Source organism: Oncorhynchus mykiss, unplaced genomic scaffold (genome assembly GCF_013265735.2).
Source record: "Oncorhynchus mykiss isolate Arlee unplaced genomic scaffold, USDA_OmykA_1.1 un_scaffold_191, whole genome shotgun sequence".
NCBI classification, from domain to species: Eukaryota; Metazoa; Chordata; class Actinopteri; order Salmoniformes; family Salmonidae; genus Oncorhynchus; species Oncorhynchus mykiss.
Window position 1 is genome coordinate 528605 of NW_023493677.1, and position 20764 is coordinate 549368.

The following is a 20764-nucleotide window of genomic DNA, read 5'->3' on the forward strand; positions in this document are numbered from 1 at the left end:
TTCATTTCTTCGTTTAGCCACGACTCGGTGAAACATAAGGTATTCCAGTCCCGTTGCTAGGATAAACGTGATTGTAGTTCGTCTATTTTATTTTCCATTGATTGTACGTTGGTTAATAGGACCGATGGTAAAGGGAGATTAACCGCTCGCCGACGGATCCTTACAAGGCACCCAGACCTTCGTCCCCCGATATCTCCGTCTCTTTCTCCTGCGAATGATGGGGATGGGGGCCATGTCGGGCATCTGAAGTAAATCCTACCCGTCCGACTCGTTAAAGAAAAAGGTTTCCTCCAGTACGGGTTGAGTAATCGCTGTCCTGATATCTAGAAGCTCTTTTCAGTCACAAGACACGGTGGCAGAAACATTATGTTCAAGCTAAGTTAGCAAATAACGCAAAAAACACGCACAATGGCACAGTTGGTTAGGAGATCGTACAACGGCAGCCATCTCCCCCGGTGCCGAAACTCATTGCTTATGGAACCAAATACTAAACATTTGAGTATTACAAATATAAGTGAATTTGTCCGAAGATTTTTGGTCCTCTAAATTGAGGGGGGACTATGTACAAAAAGTGGTGTAATTTCTCAACGATTCACCCAATATGGATGAAAATACCCTCAAATTAGAGCTTGATATCTACACTTTGACCTCGTAGTAATTTTATCGTTTAAAATCCAAAGTGCTGGAGTACAGAGCCAAAATAACAACAAATAAATCACTGTCCCAATACTTTTGGAGAGCTCTGTATTATTGAATGAGTGTGTGTCTGTTCTATTTTTGACATGGTCAGTATTGTGATAACCAAACATGGAGGCAGCCAGAGGATCATTGAGGTGATGTCTTTTTCAGGGAATCAGATCTGTGTGTGTGTGAGGGGGGACTCCCAGGGAGAGGCTCCCAGGGAGAGGCAGGGGCCTGAGGGCAGATAGAGTGTAGGGTGGCTGGGTGAATCGGAGCCAGTCTCACACATTCCTGCTCCATGCCTGTATATGGCCATACACCAGGACCAGTCTGTCTCTATGATGTTTTCCTAATTCAATACAGCCAATCAAACGTTTAGAGGAAATTCAACTTGGCTTTGATGTCCATTCTGACAAGAATAGTTTCTCTGTTTTCATCCGTCTGTCTGACCTGCTGTAGTATCGTAGTATCTCTAGCGACTCTAGTTGTTTCATAGTAGAAACCCAGTTTCTAATAGAAACATTAAACTGGCTGTTATTGTGCTTTATGGTCCTCCAGCCACGGTCCTCTAGCCACGGTCCTCTAGCCATGGTCCTCTAGCCGAGGTCCTCTAGCCATGGTCCTCTAGCCGAGGTCCTCTAGCCGAGGTCCTCTAGCCGAGGTCCTCTAGCCGAGGTCCTCTAGCCGAGGTCCTCTAGCCGAGGTCCTCTAGCCGAGGTCCTCTAGCCGAGGTCCTCTAGCCGAGGTCCTGTAGCCGAGGTCCTGTAGCCACGGTCCTGTAGCCACGGTCCTCTAGCCACGGTCCTCTAGCCACGGTCCTCTAGCCACGGTCCTCTAGCCACGGTCCTCTAGCCACGGTCCTCTAGCCACGGTCCTCTTGCCATGGTTCTCATTAATAACATGGCTGTATAGAGGGGTACTGAGGGGCATCATTAATAGCATGGTTGTATAGAGGATATAACATGGTTGGATAGAGGATAGAGGGGTACTGAGGGGAATCATTAATAACATGGTTGGATAGAGGATAGAGGGGTACTGAGGGGAATCATTAATAACATGGTTGGATAGAGGGGTCCTGAGGGGCATCATTAATAACATGGTTGGATAGAGGGGTCCTGAGGGGCATCATTAATAACATAGTTGTATAGAGGGGTACTGAGGGGCATCATTAATAACATAGTTGTATAGAGGGGTACTGAGGGGCATCATTAATAGCATGGTTGTATAGAGGATATAACATGGTTGGATAGAGGATAGAGGGGTACTGAGGGGAATCATTAATAACATGGTTGTATAGAGGATAGAGGGGTACTGAGGGGCATCATTAATAACATGGTTGTATAGAGGGGGTACTGAGATGCATCATTAATAACATGGTTGTATAGAGGGGGTACTGAGATGCATCATTAATAACATGGTTGTATAGAGGGGTACTGAGGGGAATCATTAATAACATGGTTGTATAGAGGGGTACTGAGTGGCATCATTAATAACATGGTTGTATAGAGGGGTCCTGAGATGCATCATTAATAACATGGTTGTATAGAGGGGGCACTGAGGGGCATCATTAATAACATGGTTTGATAGAGGGGTACTGAGATGCATCATTAATAACATGGTTGTATAGAGGGGTACTGAGGGGCATCATTAATAACATGGTTGTATAGAGGGGTACTGAGGGGCATCATTAATAACATGGTTTGATAGAGGGGTACTGAGATGCATCATTAATAACATGGTTGTATAGAGGGGTATCATTAACATGGTTGTATAGAGGATAGAGGGGCACTGAGGGGCATCATTAATAACATGGTTGTATAGAGGGGTATCATTAACATGGTTGTATAGAGGGGGTACTGAGATGCATCATTAATAACATGGTTGTATAGAGGGGGTACTGAGATGCATCATTAATAACATGGTTGTATAGAGGGGTACTGAGATGCATCATTAATAACATGGTTGTATAGAGGGGTATCATTAACATGGTTGTATAGAGGGGGTACTGAGATGCATCATTAATAACATGGTTGTATAGAGGGGTACTGAGATGCATCATTAATAACATGGTTGTATAGAGGGGTACTGAGATGCATCATTAATAACATGGTTGTATAGAGGGGGTACTGAGATGCATCATTAATAACATGGTTGTATAGAGGGGTACTGAGATGCATCATTAATAACATGGTTGTATAGAGGGGGTACTGAGATGCATCATTAATAACATGGTTGTATAGAGGGGTACTGAGATGCATCATTAATAACATGGTTGTATAGAGGGGTACTGAGGGGCATCATTAATAACATGGTTTGATAGAGGGGTACTGAGATGCATCATTAATAACATGGTTTGATAGAGGGGTACTGAGGGGCATCATTAATAACATGGTTGTATAGAGGGGTACTGAGGGGCATCATTAATAACATGGTTGTATAGAGGGGTACTGAGGGGCATCATTAATAACATGGTTGTATAGAGGGGTACTGAGGGGCATCATTAATAACATGGTTGTATAGAGGGGTACTGAGGGGCATCATTAATAACATGGTTGTGTAGAGGATGGAGGGTTACTGAGGAGCATCATTAATAACATGGTTGTATAGAGGGGTACTGAGGGGCATCATTAATAACATGGTTTGATAGAGGGGCACTGAGGGGCATCATTAATAACATGGTTGTATAGAGGGGTACTGAGATGCATCATTAATAACATGGTTGTATAGAGGGGTACTGAGGGGCATCATTAATAACATGGTTGTATAGAGGGGTACTGAGGGGCATCATTAATAACATGGTTGTATAGAGGGGTACTGAGATGCATCATTAATAACATGGTTGTATAGAGGGGTATCATTAACATGGTTGTGTAGAGGATAGAGGGGCACTGAGGGCACTTACCCGACAGTCTGACCACCTCCATTATGACCCTGTTCCGTAGACTACAGTCTTACCACCTCCATTATGACTCTGTCCCCTAGGCTACAGTCTGACCACCTCCATTATGGCTCTTTCCCCTAGACTACAGTCTGACAACCTCCATTATGGCTCTGTTCCCTAGACTATAGTCTGACAACCTCCATTATGACTCTGTCCCCTAGACTACAGTCTGACCTTCTCCATTATGGCTCTGTCCCCTAGACTACAGTCTGACCTCCATTATGGCTCTGTCCACTAGACTACAGTCTGACCACCTCCATTATGGCTCTGTCCCCTAGACTACAGTCTGACCACCTCCATTATGGCTCTTTCCCCTAGACTATAGTCTGACCACCTCCATTATGGCTCTGTCCCCTAGACTACAGTCTGACCCTAACCCTAAAATACTCAGACCATTCAAAACCAAATTTGGGTATAGATTACTACAGAGGGAGAAACATGTCGGTCTCCTAGTCTACGGGCTGTGTTCATTACTACAGAGGGAGAAACACTGGCCAGCAGCTCTGTTCTCCTGTTGCATTGTGTGTCTGTCTGGCTAGTCATGTGTTACATCTAGTAACTGGTTTAGAGAGTAGAAGTGTCCGTCTGCTGTCTGCCTTAAAGGGATCACTAACATTTCCAAGACCTCTAGTAACCCCCCCCTCCCAACCCCCCAGGTATAAGGACTACAGAGAGCCTCCATGGTCAGCTGAAGCCTACCAGTTCTCTAAAACCTACTGGGCTGTCCTTGCTGCCAGACTGGCCTTCGTCATCCTGTTCCAGGTATAGTACCACAAATAGCAGGGACACTTATGAACATTTAAACAAGTATTGTATCAGGATATATTCTGTATGTACAGTACCACAAATATCAGGGACACCTATGAACATTTAAAAAGTACTTTAGTCAGGAGATATTCTGTATGTACAGTACTAGTCAAAGGTTTGGACACCTACTAGCCACCCTTTGCCTTGATGACAGCTTTGCAAACTCTTGGCGTTCTCTCAACCAACTTCACCTGGAATGCTTTTCCAACATTCTTGAAGGAGTTCCCACTTTTGCTGAACACTTGTTGGCTACTTTTCCTTCACTCTGCAGTCCATCTCATCCCATACCATCTCTATTGGGTTGAGGTCAGGTGATTGTGGAGGCCACGTCATCTGATCACTCTCCTTCTTGGTCAAATAGCCCTTACACAGCCTGGAGGTGTGTTGGGTCATTGTCCTGTTGAAAAACAAATGATAGTCCCACTGAACACAAACCAGATGGGATTGAGCATCGTTGCAGAATGCTGTGGTAGCCATGTTGGTTAAGTGTGCCTTGAATTCTAAGTCAATCACTGACCGTATCACCAGCAAAGCACCATCACACCTCCTCCTCCATGCTTCACGGAGGGAACCACACATGCGGAGATCATTGGTTCACCTACTCTGCGTCTCCCAAAGACACGGCGGTTGGAACCAAAAATCTCAAATCTGGACTCATCACACCAAAGGACAGATTTCAATCAGTCTGATGTCTATTGCTCATGTGTTTTGGCCCAATCAAGTCTCTTCTTCTCATTGGTGTCCTTTAGTAGTTTTTTTTTTGCAGCAATGAGGGCCTGATTCACGCAGTCTCCTCTGAACGAATGATGTTGAGATGTGTCTGTTACTTGAACTCTGAAGCATTTATTTGGACTGCAGTCTGAGGCTGGTAACTGAGGCTGGTAACTGAGGCTGGTAACTGAGGCTGGTAACTGAGGCTGGTAACTGAGGCTGGTAACTGAGGCTGGTAACTGAGGCTGGTAACTGAGGCTGGTAACTGAGGCTGGTAACTGAGACTGGTAACTGAGACTGGTAACTGAGACTGGTAACTGAGACTGGTAACTGAGACTGGTAACTGAGACTGGTAACTGAGACTGGTAACTGAGGCTGGTAACTGAGGCTGGTAACTGAGGCTGGTAACTGAGGCTGGTAACTGAGACTGGTAACCTCTGCAGCAGAGGTAACTCTGTCTTCCTTTCCTGTGGTGGTCCTCATGAGAGCCAGTTTCGTAGAGCTTGATGGTTTTTGCGACTGCATTTGAAACTTTCAAAGTTCTTGACATTTTCCGGATTAACTGACCTTCATGTCTTAAAGTAATGATGGACTGTCTTTTCTCTTTGCTTATTTGAGCTGTTCTTGCCATAATATGGACTTGGTCTTTTACCAAATAGGGCTATCTTCTGTATACCACCCCTACCTTGTCACAACAAAACTGATTGTCTCAAACGTATTAAGGAAAGAAGTTCCACAGGTGAACTTTTAACAACACCTGTTAATTGAAATGCATTCCAGGTGACTACCTCATGAAGCTGGTTGAGAAAATGCCAGAGTGTGCAAAGCTGTCATCAAGGGCAAGTGTGGCTATTTCGAAGAATCTGAAATACTTTTTGGTTACTACATGATCCCATATGTGTTATTTCATAGTTTTGATGTCTTCACTATTATTCTACAATGTAGAAAATTGTAAATAAATAAATAAATAAACTTGAATGACTAGGGTTGTCCAAACTGTTGACTGGTACTGTATGTAATATCAAACTGACTCTGGAACAGTTACCTGGTACTGTATATAATATCAAACTGACTCTGGAACAGTTACCTGGTACTGTATGTAATATCAAACTGACTCTGGAACAGTTACCTGGTACTGTATGTAATATCAAACTGACTCTGGAACAGTTACCTGGTACTGTATGTAATATCAAACTGACTCTGGAACAGTTACCTGGTACTGTATGTAATATCAAACTGACTCTGGAACAGTTACCTGGTACTGTATGTAATATCAAACTGACTCTGGAACAGTTACCTGGTACTGTATGTAATATCAAACTGACTCTGGAACAGTTACCTGGTACTGTATATAATATCAAACTGACTCTGGAACAGTTACCTGGTACTGTATGTAATATCAAACTGACTCTGGAACAGTTACCTGGTACTGTATGTAATATCAAACTGACTCTGGAACAGTTACCTGGTACTGTATGTAATATCAAACGGACTCTGGAACAGTTACCTGGTACTGTATGTAATATCAAACTGACTCTGGCACAGTTACCTGCTACTGTATGTAATATCAAACTGACTCTGGAACAGTTACCTGGTACTGTATGTAATATCAAACTGACTCTGGAACAGTTACCTGGTACTGTATGTAATATCAAACTGACTCTGGCACAGTTACCTGGTACTGTATGTAATATCAAACTGACTCTGGAACAGTTACCTGGTACTGTATGTAATATCAAACGGACTCTGGAACAGTTACCTGGTACTGTATGTAATATCAAACTGACTCTGGCACAGTTACCTGGTACTGTATGTAATATCAAACGGACTCTGGAACAGTTACCTGGTACTGTATGTAATATCAAACTGACTCTGGAATAGTTACCTGGTTCAATGATCAGTGTGGTTGGACAACTGTGGTTGCAGTGTGGTTGGACAACTGTGGTTGCAGTGTGGTTGGACCACTGTGGTTGCAGTGTGGTTGGACCAATGATCAGTGTGGTTGGACCACTGTGGTTGCAGTGTGGTTGTATTTTAGTCACAGTGGAGCATTTATCAGATGATTCAGTACATCACCAACCAGTTTAACAAACTCCTGTCTTCTGTTGTCACTTTGTGCTACATCCTTCCTTCAACCTCCACCCTGACGTCCATGACGCTGTCTCCATCAGAACCTGGTGATGTTCCTGAGCCTGCTGGTTGCCTGGGTGATCCCAGACGTACCGAAGAACATCAGTGAGCAGCTGAAGAGAGAGAAGACTCTGCTGGTGGACGTGTTCCTCCGGGAGGAGAAGGAGAAGTTCCACCTCCTCCAGAGCCTCTTTTCCTCCAAGGACCTGCCCAGCCAGGGTCACCCCGACACGGCCCACTTCCGTACTCTACCCCTAGGCCTCTCTCAGGGCCTAGGCCAGCCCCCGGGCGGAGAGGGAGGGGAATCCCGGGTGAGATGCAGGGCTGCCAGTTTCAGCCAGTTCACCAGACAGATGTCCATGTCTCCTAGCAACAACGCAGGCCGACAGATGTCCATGTCTCCTAGCAACGACGCAGCCCGACACACAGCGGTCTGACACGCTGCTGTAGCGGTTGGATACAAACGATCTTTATCCCCACAGGAGAAGTTCAGACACTAGTGTGGTAGCTACATGGAGTCTGAATGCTCCTCTGTATCTCTCACCCATGTAGACTTGGTGTTCTCTTTCTGAAGCAGTGTGATGCTGGAACATACTGATCATGGATTTGTTCTTCTGGCCGGATAATCTACATATTCTTGACCATTGTATGTTAATCTGCATGATGAGAAGTGACTGTATAGTTCCCTTAAGGAAAAACACCTTCAGCCTGACGGTCTTCTCTGAGAGAGCTTCCCATGTCTGGAACACACATGGAGCTGCTGTTTACGGTACCTTCACCAATAACCTAAAGACATGGCTAACGGACAGTCAGGTGTGTCAACACCATCCCCAGCTGTGTAGACCTGCATGTTGTCTGCTATACAGTGTTGGCTCTTTTTCTGTCATGCTGTTTGGTTGCTTTTTGTGTTGTTGCTTTCTGTCTGTGTTAAGTGTTACTGGTCATATGTTGCTCTGTCTGTCTGTCTGTGTCTCTGTCTGTGTGTTACAGGTCATATGTTGCTCTGTCTGTCTGTGTCTCTGTCTGTCTGTGTGTTACAGGTCATATGTTGCTCTGTCTATGTTACTGGTTATATGTTGCTCTGTCTGTCTGTGTCTGTCTGTCTGTGTGTTACAGGTCATATGTTGCTCTGTCTATGTTACTGGTTATATGTTGCTCTGTCTGTCTGTGTCTCTGTCTGTCTGTGTGTTACAGGTCATATGTTGCTCTGTCTATGTTACTGGTTATATGTTGCTCTGTCTGTCTGTGTCTCTGTCTGTCTGTGTGTTACTGGTTATATGTTGCTCTGTCTGTCTGTGTTAAAAAGTGTTACTGGTCATATGTTGCTCTGTCTGTGTTACTGGTCATATGTTGCTCTGTCTGTGTTACTGGTTATATGTTGCTCTGTCTGTGTTACTGGTTATATGTTGCTCTGTCTGTGTTACTGGTTATATGTTGCTCTGTCTGTGTTACTGGTTATATGTTGCTCTGTCTGTGTTACTGGTTATATGTTGCTCTGTCTGTGTTACTGGTTATATGTTGCTCTGTCTGTGTTACTGGTTATATGTTGCTCTGTCTGTGTTACTGGTTATATGTTGCTCTGTCTGTGTTACTGGTTATATGTTGCTCTGTCTGTGTTACTGGTTATATGTTGCTCTGTCTGTGCTTATTGTCTGTCTGTATTGTTATTGGATTTGTTTTTAATAACCTTCCCAGGGACTCTGGTTGAAAATGATCCAGCTGGCTAAAACCATCACCTTTACAGAAATGTTGATAAATGTGTACTGTTCCTGTAAAAAATAAAACTTAAGAATAATAATTAAAAGGACTGGGTAATGTACAGAATATCAAGGTCCAGAGTGTATAACTGGGTAATGTACATGTTGAGGTTCAGAGTGTATAACTGGGTAATGTACATGTTGAGGTTCAGAGTGTATAACTGGGTAATGTACATGTTGAGGTCCAGAGTGTATAACTGGGTAATGTACATGTTGAGGTTCAGAGTGTATAACTGGGTAATGTACATGTTGAGGTTCAGAGTGTATAACTGGGTAATGTACATGTTGAGGTTCAGAGTGTATAACTGGGTAATGTACATGTTGAGGTTCAGAGGTGTATAACTGGGTAATGTATAGAATATCAAGGTCCAGAGTGTATAACTGGGTAATGTACATGTTGAGGTTCAGAGTGTATAACTGGGTAATGTACATGTTGAGGTTCAGAGTGTATAACTGGGTAATGTACATGTTGAGGTCCAGAGTGTATAACTGGGTAATGTACATGTTGAGGTTCAGAGTGTATAACTGGGTAATGTACATGTTGAGGTTCAGAGTGTATAACTGGGTAATGTACATGTTGAGGTTCAGAGTGTATAACTGGGTAATGTACATGTTGAGGTTCAGAGGTGTATAACTGGGTAATGTATAGAATATCAAGGTTCAGAGTGTATAACTGGGTAATGTACATGTTGAGGTCCAGAGTGTATAAATGGGTAATGTACATGTTGAGGTCCAGAGTGTATAACTGGGTAATGTACATGTTGAGGTTCAGAGTGTATAACTGGGTAATGTACATGTTGAGGTCCAGTGTGTATAACTGGGTAATGTATAGAATATCAAGGTTCAGAGTGTATAACTGGGTAATGTACATGTTGAGGTCCAGAGTGTATAAATGGGTAATGTACATGTTGAGGTTCAGAGTGTATAACTGGGTAATGTACATGTTGAGGTTCAGAGTGTATATCTGGGTAATGTACATGTTGAGGTTCAGAGTGTATAACTGGGTAATGTACATGTTGAGGTCCAGAGTGTATAACTGGGTACTGTACATGTTGAGGTTCAGAGTGTATAACTGGGTAATGTACATGTTGAGGTTCAGAGTGTATAACTGGGTAATGTACATGTTGAGGTCCAGAGTGTATAACTGGGTAATGTACATGTTGAGGTTCAGAGTGTATAACTGGGTAATGTACATGATGAGGTGTTAGCATCTTTCACATTTCACAGGTGTTGGCATCTTTCACATTTCACAGGTGTAAGCATCTTTCACATTTCACAGGTGTTAGCATCTTTCACATTTCACAGGTGTAAGCATCTTTCACATTTCACAGGTGTAAGCATCTTTCACATTTCACAGGTGTTAGCATCTTTCACATTTCACAGGTGTAAGCATCTTTCACATTTCACAGGTGTTAGCATCTCACGTTTCACAGGTGTTAGCATCTTTCACATTTCACAAGAGGAGGGGACATTTGGTCCATATTCTTGCCTGTAAAGAGAGGGTGGAGCTCTTTGTTCCGGTTCATTCCATCTCTTCTCTTAAAGCCCATGTAGTTGTTGAAAGTGTATTTTTAAATCATCATCATTGTACGGCTAATAAATCACTGTATTTCCTGAAAATAACATAAAATATATTTTGGTCATTTATTTCCCCGAGCCTCATTTTGCCATTGAAATGCTCAGTCTGATCATGTGGCCGTGTTGATACAAATGTAATGTACAGAGCCCTGATTGGCAGATAGGATGGTCCAGACTTGGGTTTCCCAAACTCGGTGCTGGGGCCCCTTGGGTGGACCTTTTGCTCTGTCCCCCAGCACTACTCCGCTGATTCAGATAATCACAGCTTGATGATGAGTTGGTTATTTGAATCAGCTGTGTAGTTCAAAAACCAAAGTGTGCACCTAGGGGGGGAGGCCCCAGGGCTGAGTTTGGGAACCCATGATCTAGACTTTAGAATCTACCCGCTTACCCCTTCAAAGTAGGTGGAGACATATCAGAGGAGACATTAATTAATTGGGGAGAACAGGCTCGTGTTCATGACTGGTATGGATAACTGGTATGGTATCAAACACGTTTTCCATGTGTTTGATGCCATTACATTCACTCTGACCATTATTATGAGCCATCCTCCCCTCAGCAGCCTCCTGTGATGCATATTCAAATAGAATATGACTGGTCGTTTGTCAGAATAACCAGATCAGATTGTGATGTCATGACCGGGGCCAAAAACTCCATGCCTGAAATTACAGGCATTTATTTCAGAAAGCCCTTTCCCAAAAAAAAGGTATTATCATTATTTTCACAATCTGAGTGTTGTATGTCTTAAAACAACACTGGGAACAATTTGGACGGCACTGCTTCTTTAACCCTCTACTGCAGTGGTTCTGTAACCTTCTACTGCACTGCCTATTTATCCTTCTACTGCAGTGGTTCTGTAACCTTCTACTGCACTGCCTATTTATCCTTCTACTGCAGTGGTTCTGTAACCTTCTACTGCACTGCCTCTTTATCCTTCTACTGCAGTGGTTCTGTAACCTTCTTCTGCACTGCCTCTTTATCCTTCTACTGCAGTGGTTCTGTAACCTTCTACTGCACTGCCTCTTTATCCTTCTACTGCAGTGGTTCTGTAACCTTCTACTGCAGTGGTTCTGTAACCTTCTACTGCAGTGGTTCTGTAACCTTCTACTGCAGTGGGCTAAATCAGGGCCACACAGAGTAATGTAACCTCCTACTGCAGTGGGCTAAATCAGGGCCACACAGAGGTCTGTGACCTTCTACTGCAGTGGGCTAAATCAGGGCCACCCAGAGTTATGTGACCTTCTACTGCAGTGGGCTAAATCAGGGCCACACAGAGGTATGTAACCTTCTACTGCAGTGGGCTAAATCAGGGCTACACAGAGGTCTGTAACCTTCTACTGCAGTGGGCTAAATCAGGGCCACACAGAGTTATGTGACCTTCTACTGCAGTGGGCTAAATCAGGGCCACACAGAGGTATGTAACCTTCTACTGCAGTGGGCTAAATCAGGGCCACACAGAGGTCTGTAACCTTCTACTGCAGTGGGCTAAATCAGGGCCACACAGAGGTATGTAACCTTCTACTGCAGTGGGCTAAATCAGGGCCACACAGAGGTCTGTAACCTTCTACTGCAGTGGGCTAAATCAGGGCCACACAGAGGTCTGTAACCTTCTACTGCAGTGGGCTAAATCAGGGCCACACAGAGGTCTGTAACCTTCTACTGCAGTGGGCTAAATCAGGGCCACACAGAGGTCTGTAACCTTCTACTGCAGTGGGCTAAATCAGGGCCACACAGAGGTCTGTAACCTTCTACTGCAGTGGGCTAAATCAGGGCCACACAGAGTAATGTAACCTTCTACTGCAGTGGGCTAAATCAGGGCTACACAGAGGTATGTAACCTTCTACTGCAGTGGGCTAAATCAGGGCCACACCGAGTTATGTGACCTTCTACTGCAGTGGGCTAAATCAGGGCTACACAGAGGTATGTAACCTTCTACTGCAGTGGGCTAAATCAGGGCCACACAGAGGTCTGTAACCTTCTACTGCAGTGGGCTAAATCAGGGCCACACAGAGGTCTGTAACCTTCTACTGCAGTGGGCTAAATCAGGGCCACACAGAGGTCTGTAACCTTCTACTGCAGTGGGCTAAATCTAATTCTACTGCTTTTAGTTTAGTTTATTAATTCAACCATTTTTAAAAACAAGAACACATAAAACTTGAAAAACCCAGCCCTCTAACATCATAGTGGATTAAACCTGTCAGAAGAACCCATCCCTGTAACATCAGTGGATTAAACCTATCAGAACAACCCAGCCCTGTAACATCATAGTGAATTAAACATGTCAGAAGAACCCATCCCTGTAACATCATAGTGGATTAAACCTATCAGAACAACCCAGCCCTGTAACATCATAGTGGATTAAACCTATCAGAACAACCCAGCCCTGTAACATCATAGTGGATTAAACCTGTCAGAAGAACCCAGCCCTGTAACATCATAGTGGATTAAACCTATCAGAACAACCCAGCCCTGTAACATCATAGTGGATTAAACCTGTCAGAACAACCCAGCCCTGTAACATCATAGTGGATTAAACCTATCAGAACAACCCAGCCCTGTAACATCATAGTGGATTAAACCTGTCAGAAGAACCCAGCCCTGTAACATCATAGTGGATTAAACCTGTCAGAAGAACCCAGCCCTGTAACATCATAGTGGATTAAACCTGTCAGAAGAACCCAGCCCTGTAACATCATAGTGGATTAAACCTATCAGAACAACCCATCCCTGTAACATCACAGTGGATTAAACCTGTCAGAAGAACCCAGCCCTGTAACATCATAGTGGATTAAACCTGTCAGAACAACCCAGCCCTGTAACATCATAGTGGATTAAACCTATCAGAACAACCCAGCCCTGTAACATCATAGTGGATTAAACCTATCAGAACAACCCAGCCCTGTAACATCATAGTGGATTAAACCTATCAGAACAACCCAGCCCTGTAACATCATAGTGGATTAAACCTATCAGAACAACCCAGCCCTGTAACATCATAGTGGATTAAACCTGTCAGAAGAACCCAGCCCTGTAACATCATAGTGGATTAAACCTATCAGAACAACCCAGCCCTGTAACATCATAGTTAATGAAACCTGTCAGAACAACCCAGCCCTGTAACATCATAGTGGATTAAACCTGTCAGAACAACCCAGCCCTGTAACATCATAGTTAATGAAACCTACAGTAAATTCGTAAACTATTCAGACCCTTTGACTTTTTCCATATTTTGTGACATTACACCCTTAATCTAAAATTAAAGGTGTAGTGTCTTCATCAATCTAGAGACACTATCCCATAATCACAATGCAAAAACAGCTTTTAAGAAATTTTAGCACATTTAAATAAAAAATAAAAAAGATACCTTATTTACGTCAGTATTTAGACCCTTTTCTATGAGACTTGAAATTGATCTCAGGTGCATCCTGTTTCCATTGATCATCCTTGAGATGTTTCTACAACTTCATTGGAGTCCACCTGTGGTAAATTCAATTGATTGGACACAGTTGACAGTGCATGTCAGAGAAAAAACCAAGCCATCTGTAGAGCTCCGAGACACGATTGTGTCGAGGCACAGATCTGGGGAAAGGAACCAAAAAATGTCTGCAACATTAAAGGTCTCCAAGATCACAGTGGCCTCCATCATTCTTAAATGGAAGAAGTTTGGAACCACCAAGACTCTTCCTAGAGCTGGCCGCCCGGCCAAACTGAGCAATCGGGGGAGAAGGGCCTTGGTCAGAGAGGTGACCAAGAACCCGATGGTCACTCTGACAGAGCTCCAGAGTTCCTCGGTGGAGATGGGAGAACCTTCCAGAAGGACAACCATCTCTGCAGCACTCCACCAATCAGGTCTTTATGGTAGAGTGGACAAAAGAAAAGCCACTCCTCAGTAAAAGGCACGTGACAGCTCGCTGGGAGTTTGCCAAAAGGAATCTAAAGAACTCAGACCATGAGAAACAAGATTCTCTGGTCTGATGAAACCAAGATCTAACTCTGAAAATAGCTGTGCAGCAACGCTCCCCATCCAAGCTGACAGAGCTTGAGAGGATCTGCAGAGAAGAATGGGAGAAACTCCCCAAACACAGGTGTGGCAAGCTTAGCATCATACCCAAGAAGACTTAAGGCTGTAATCTCTACCAAAGGTGCTTCAACAAAGTACTGAGTAAAGGGTCTGAATAGTTGTTCTTGCTTTTTCATTATGGAGTATTGTGTGTAGATTTAAAACAATTTAATCAATTTTAGAATAAGGTTGTAACGTAACAAAATGTGGAGAAAGTCAATTAGTCTGAATACTTTTCGAATGCCCTGTATCTGACCCAGATGACAGCAGAACAGAGAAGGAGCAGAACAGGATAATGTAAGGAGAGCCTGTGTTCTGAAGTCATAAACAGCCACCAGGCTGCACTTTCACAGGGTGTCATGTGTTGGCTACACCTCTACATTCCCCTATTGTGTGCGTGTGTGCGTGCGTGCTTAAGCCCAGCCTGTGGCACATTCCTGAACCGGCTCCACAAAACTTCGATGAACTGATTTGTCTCAGGTGATGTTTACTATGTCTCTCTCTCTCTCTTTCTCTCAATTCAAATTCAATTTAAGGGGCTTTATTGGCATGGGGGACATATGTTAACATTGCCAAAACAAGTGAAATAGATAATAAACAAAAGTGAAATAAACTATCAAAATGAACAGTAAACATTACACTCACAGAAGTTCCAAAATAATAGAGACATTTCAAATGTCATTATGGCTAGATACAGTGTTGTAACGAAATGCAAATAGTTAAAGTACAAAAGGGAAAATAAATAAGCATAAATATGGGTTGTATTTACAATGGTGCTTGTTCTTCACTGGTTGCCCTTTTCTTGTGGCAACAGGTCACAATTCATGCTGCTGTGATGACACACTGGTATTTCACCCAGTAGATATGGGAGTTTATCAAAATTGGCTTTGTTTTCTAATTATTTGTGGATCTGTGTAATCTGAGGGATATATGTGTCTCTAATATGGTCATACATTTGGCAGGAGGTTAGGAAGTGAGCACATAGCCTGTCTCCCTTGAGAGTCAGGTCTCCCTACGACAGCCTTTCTCAATAGCAAGGCTATGCTCACTGAGTCTGTACAGTCAAAAATATGTCCTTCATTTTGGGTCAGTCAAAGTGGTCAGGTATTCTGCTGCTGTGTACTCTCGGTTTAGGGCCAAATAGCATTCTAGTTTGCTCTGTTTTTTGTTAGTTCTTTCCAATGTGTCAAGTAATTAACTGAGTTTTCTCATGATTTGGTTGGGTCTAATTGTGCTGCTGTCCTGGGGCTCTGTGGGTCTGTTTGTGTTTGTGAACAGAGCCCCAGGACCAGCTTGCTTAGGGGACTCTTCTCCAGGTTCATCTCTCTGTAGGTGATGGCTTTGTCATGGAAGGTTTGGGAATCGCTTCCTTTTAGGTGGTTATAGAATTGAACGGCTCTTTTCTGGATTTTAATAATTAGCGAGAATTAGCCTAATTCACTGCATGTATTATTTGGTGTTTTACGTTGTACACAGAGGATATTTTTTGCAGAATTATGCATGCATTCTCAATTTGGTGTTTGTCCCATTTAGTGAATTGTTGGTTGGTGAGCGGACCCCAGACCTCACAACCATAAAGGGCAATGGGTTCTATAACTGAGACAAGTATTTATATGTAGAATTTATGTTCCTTTCGATGGCGTAGAAGGCCCTTCTTACCTTGTCTCTCAGATGGTTCACAGCTGTGTGGAAGTTACCTGTGGCGTTGATGATTAGGCCAAGGTATGTATAGTCTTTTGTGTGCTCTAGGGCAACGGTGCCTATGTGGAATTTGTATTCGTGTTCCTGGTAACTGGACATTTTTGGAACAGCATTATTTTTGTCTTACTGAGATTCATTGTCAGGGCCCACGTCTGACATAATCTGTACAGAAGATCTAGGTGCTGCTGTAGGCCCTCCTTGGTTGGGGACAGAAGTCTGTATATTTAATCATTTCAGAACTTCATTCAATGTAATTGTTGAATGCAGTGGGATCTGGTCGTCTTTAATAGTTGATTCTAAGATTTATATTTGACCATGTACATGTTTTTGCTGTTTGTTCTTTGCTAAAGAGCCAATCAGATTGGAGAAGTGATTTATCCATACTTATCTGGTTTGGATAGATAACTCTTCATGTTGTTGTTTGTTTAGTGTTTTCCAATTTTCTTAGAAGTGTCTAGATTCTATGGATTTTTCAATTACATATAGCTGATTTCTGAAAAGCTGTTCCTTCTTTTTCTGTTTTGTTTTAGTGGTTCACTATAGTGAAGGTATAGGCTCAGGTTTTCTGGGTCTCTGTCTTTCTTATTGGGTCTTCATCAAACCATTTTTCATTGACTCTTTCTCTCTCTTTCCTTCTGTCTCTCCACCCCCCCCCCCCCCCCCCCCCCCATCAGGATTCATCTGAACAGAGTAATGGTTGGTTAGACAGGAGAGAGACCAGTATGTCATTCTCTAAATAGAGTTATTGTAATGGAGGGTTAGACAGGAGAGAGACCAGTATGTCATTCTCTGGATAGAGTTAGTGTAATGGAGGACAGGAGAGAGACCAGTATGTCATTCAATGGATAGAGTTAGTATAATGGAGGGTTAGACAGGAGAGAGACCAGTTTGCCATTCTCTGGATAGAGTTAGTGTAATGGAGGACAGGAGAGAGACCAGTATGTCATTCAATGGATAGAGTTAGTATAATGGAGGGTTAGACAGGAGAGAGACCAGTTTGCCATTCTCTAGATAGAGTTAGTTTAATGGAGGACAGGAGAGAGACCAGTATGTCATTCTCAGGATAGAGTTAATGTAATGGAGGACAGGAGAGAGACCAGTATGTCATTCTCTGGATAGAGTTAGTGTAATGGAGGACAGGAGAGAGACCAGTATGTCATTCAATGGATAGAGTTAGTATAATGGAGGGTTAGACAGGAGAGAGACCAGTTTGCCATTGTCTAGATAGAGTTAGTTTAATGGAGGACAGGAGAGAGACCAGTATGTCATTCTCAGGATAGAGTTAATGTAATGGAGGGTTAGACAGGAGAGAGATCAGTATATCATTCTCTGGACAGAGTTAGTGTAATGGAGGACACGAGAGAGACCAGTATGTCATTCTCTGGATAGAGTTAGTGTAATGGAGGACAGGAGAGAGATCAGTATGTCATTCTCTGGATAGAGTTAGTGTAATGGAGGACAGGAGAGAGACCAGTATGACATTCTCTGGATAGAGTTAGTATAATGGAGGGTTAGACCTAAGAGAGACCAGCATGTCATTCTCTAAATATAGTTATTATAATGGAGGACAGGAGCGAGACCAGTATGTCATTCTCTGGATAGAGTTATTGTAATGGAGGGTTAGACAGGAGAGAGACCAGTATGTCATTCTCTGGATAGAGTTAGTGTAATGGAGGACAGGAGAGAGACCAGTATGTCATTCAATGGATAAAGTTAGTATAATGGAGGACAGGAGAGAGACCAGTATGTCATTCTCTGGATAGAGTTAGTATAATGGAGGACAGGAGAGAGACCAGTATGTCATTCTCTGGATAGAGTTAGTATAATGGAGGACAGGAGAGAGACCAGTATGTCATTTTCTGGATAGAGTTAGTATAATGGAGGGTTAGACAAGAGAGAGACCAGTATGTCATTCTCTGGATAGAATTATTGTAATGGAGGACAGGAGAGAGACCAGTATGTCATTCTCTGGATAGATTTAGATTAATGGAGGACAGGAGAGAGACCAGTATGTCATTCTCTGGATAGAGTTAGTGTAATGGAGGACAGGAGAGAGACCAGTATGTCATTCTCTGGATAGAGTTAGTGTAATGGAGGGTTAGACAGGAGAGAGACCAGTATGTCATTGTCTGGATATAGTTATTGTAATGGAAGGTTAGACAGGAGAGAGACCAGTATGTCATTCTCTGGATAGAGTTAGTATAATGGAGGACAGGAGAGAGACCAGTATGTCATTCAATGGATAAAGTTAGTATAATGGAGGACAGGAGAGAGACCAGTATGTCATTCTCTGGATAGAGTTAGTATAATGGAGGACAGGAGAGAGACCAGTATGTCATTCTCTGGATAGAGTTAGTGTAATGGAGGACAGGAGAGAGACCAGTATGTCATTCTCTGGATAGAGTTAGTGTAATGGAGGGTTAGACAGGAGAGAGACCAGTATGTCATTCTCTGGATATAGTTATTGTAATGGAAGGTTAGACAGGAGAGAGACCAGTATGTCATTCTCTGGATAGAGTTAGTATAATGGAGGACAGGAGAGAGACCAGTATGTCATTCAATGGATAGAGTTAGTATAATGGAGGACAGGAGAGAGACCAGTATGTCATTCTCTGGATAGAGTTAGTATAATGGAGGACAGGAGAGAGACCAGTAATGTCATTCTCTGGATAGAGTTAGTGTAATGGAGGACAGGAGAGAGACCAGTATGTCATTCTCTGGATAGAGTTAGTGTAATGGAGGGTTAGACAGGAGAGAGACCAGTATGTCATTCTCTGGATAGAGTTAGTGTAATGGAGGGTTAGACAGGAGAGAGACCAGTATGTCATTCTCTGGATATAGTTAGTGTAATGGAGGACAGGAGAGAGACCAGTATGTCATTCTCTGGATAGAGTTAGTGTAATAGAGGACAGGAGAGAGACCAGTATGTCATTCTCTGGATAGAGTTAGTGTAATGGAGGACAGGAGAGAGACCAGTATGTCATTCTCTGGATAGAGTTAGTATAATGGAGGACAGGAGAGAGACCAGTATGTCATTCTCTGGATAGAGTTAGTGTAATGGAGGATTAGACAGGAGAGAGACCAGTATGTCATTCTCTGGATAGAGTTTGTATAATGGAGGACAGGAGAGAGACCAGTATGTCATTCTCTGGATAGAGTTAGTATAATGGAAGGTTAGACAGGAGAGAGACCAGTATGTCATTCTCTGGATAGAGTTAGTGTAATGGAGGACAGGAGAGAGACCAGTATGTCATTCTCTGGATAGAGTTAGTATAATGGAAGACAGGAGAGACCAGTATGTCATTCTCTGGATAGAGTTAGTGTAATGGAGGACAGGAGAGAGACCAGTATGTCATTCTCTGGATAGAGTTAGTGTAATGGAGGACAGGAGAGAGACAAGTATGTCATTCTCTGGATAGAGTTAGTGTAATAGAGGACAGGAGAGAGACCAGTATGTCATTCTCTGGATAGAGTTAGTGTAATGGAGGACAGGAGAGAGACCAGTATGTCATTCTCTGGATAGAGTTAGTGTAATAGAGGACAGGAGAGAGACCAGTATGTCATTCTCTGGATAGAGTTAGTGTAATGGAGGACAGGAGAGAGACCAGTATGTCATTCTCTGGGTAGAGTTAATGTAATAGAGGACAGGAGAGAGTGGTAGAATCTAACTGTAGCCCTCCACTTATGTTCCTTGTTCTAGAAACACACACACACACACACACTAGAGATGCAGACACACAAATAGAAACACAACAGTTACTCTTTCCTCTACTTTTATTCTGAAGTCAATATCATAAACACTACAGTGATGTACGCTTTTATTCTGAAGGCAGTATCATAAACACTACAGTGAAGTATGCTTTTATTCTGAAGTCAATATCATAAACACTACAGTGATGTACGCTTTTATTCTGAAGTCAATATCATAAACACTACAGTGAAGTACGCTTTTATTCTGAAGTCAATATCATAAACACTACAGTGAAGTATGCTTTTATTCTGAAGTCAATATCATAAACACTACAGTAATGTACGCTTTTATTCTGAAGTCAATATCATAAACACTACAGTGAAGTATGCTTTTATTCTGAAGTCAACATCATAAACACTACAGTGAAGTACGCTTTTATTCTGAAGTCAATATCATAAACACTACAGTGAAGTACGCTTTTATTCTGAAGTCAACATCATAAACACTACAGTGATGTACGCTTTTATTCTGAAGGGAATATCATAAACACTACAGTGAAGTATGCTTTTATTCTGAAGTCAATATCATAAACACTACAGTGAAGTACGCTTTTATTCTGAAGTCAACATCATAAACACTACAGTGATGTATGCTTTTATTCTGAAGGGAATATCATAAACACTACAGTGAAGTATGCTTTTATTCTG

The 20764-nt window shown here is 42.7% G+C and overlaps 2 protein-coding genes across 11 annotated transcripts in view; both read left to right on the forward strand.

The window, feature by feature from the left end:
- Positions 1–8519, forward strand: part of LOC110510383 (anoctamin-1-like) — a 108139-nt gene extending 99620 nt beyond the window's left edge. Inside the window, exons 24-26 of one of the 2 annotated variants that reach the window (XR_005041890.1) lie at positions 4279–4384; positions 7312–8260; positions 8387–8519. Coding sequence is in view for 1 of the 2 variants with exons in the window: in XM_036972743.1 (XP_036828638.1) it covers positions 4279–4384; positions 7312–7707 (502 nt within the window). In the remaining variant the exon portion in view is untranslated. Of the gene's footprint in view, positions 1–4278; positions 4385–7311 lie in introns of both variants that reach the window. The other variant, XM_036972743.1, reaches the window with a different exon arrangement.
- Positions 8520–8804: 285 nt separating this feature from the next.
- Positions 8805–10634, forward strand: LOC110515991. 9 transcript variants are annotated; one of them, XM_036972770.1, is made up of 5 exons: positions 8806–9361; positions 9402–9616; positions 9654–9829; positions 9869–10192; positions 10281–10634. In XM_036972770.1, exons 1-5 carry the CDS (start codon positions 9085–9087, stop codon positions 10336–10338), a joined length of 1050 nt encoding a protein of 349 aa, XP_036828665.1. In that variant the 5' UTR covers positions 8806–9084; the 3' UTR covers positions 10339–10634. The 9 variants fall into 9 exon arrangements, with proteins under 9 accessions (XP_036828666.1, XP_036828665.1, XP_036828668.1 ...); XM_036972773.1 differs by having other exon boundaries at positions 9941–10192; XM_036972768.1 differs by having other exon boundaries at positions 8806–9101; positions 9138–9361; positions 9654–10192.
- Positions 10635–20764: the final 10130 nt, after the last annotated feature.

Coding starts and splice junctions, on each gene's coding strand:
- LOC110515991 (XM_036972764.1), top strand. CDS start 9,085: ATGTACAGAATATCAAGGTCCAGAGTGTATAACTGGGTAATGTACATG. Junction 9,617..9,653: donor TGTACATGTTGAGGTTCAGA/GTGTATAACTGG, acceptor TGAGGTTCAGAG/GTGTATAACTGGGTAATGTA. Junction 10,193..10,280: donor TGGGTAATGTACATGTTGAG/GTTCAGAGTGTA, acceptor CACATTTCACAG/GTGTAAGCATCTTTCACATT.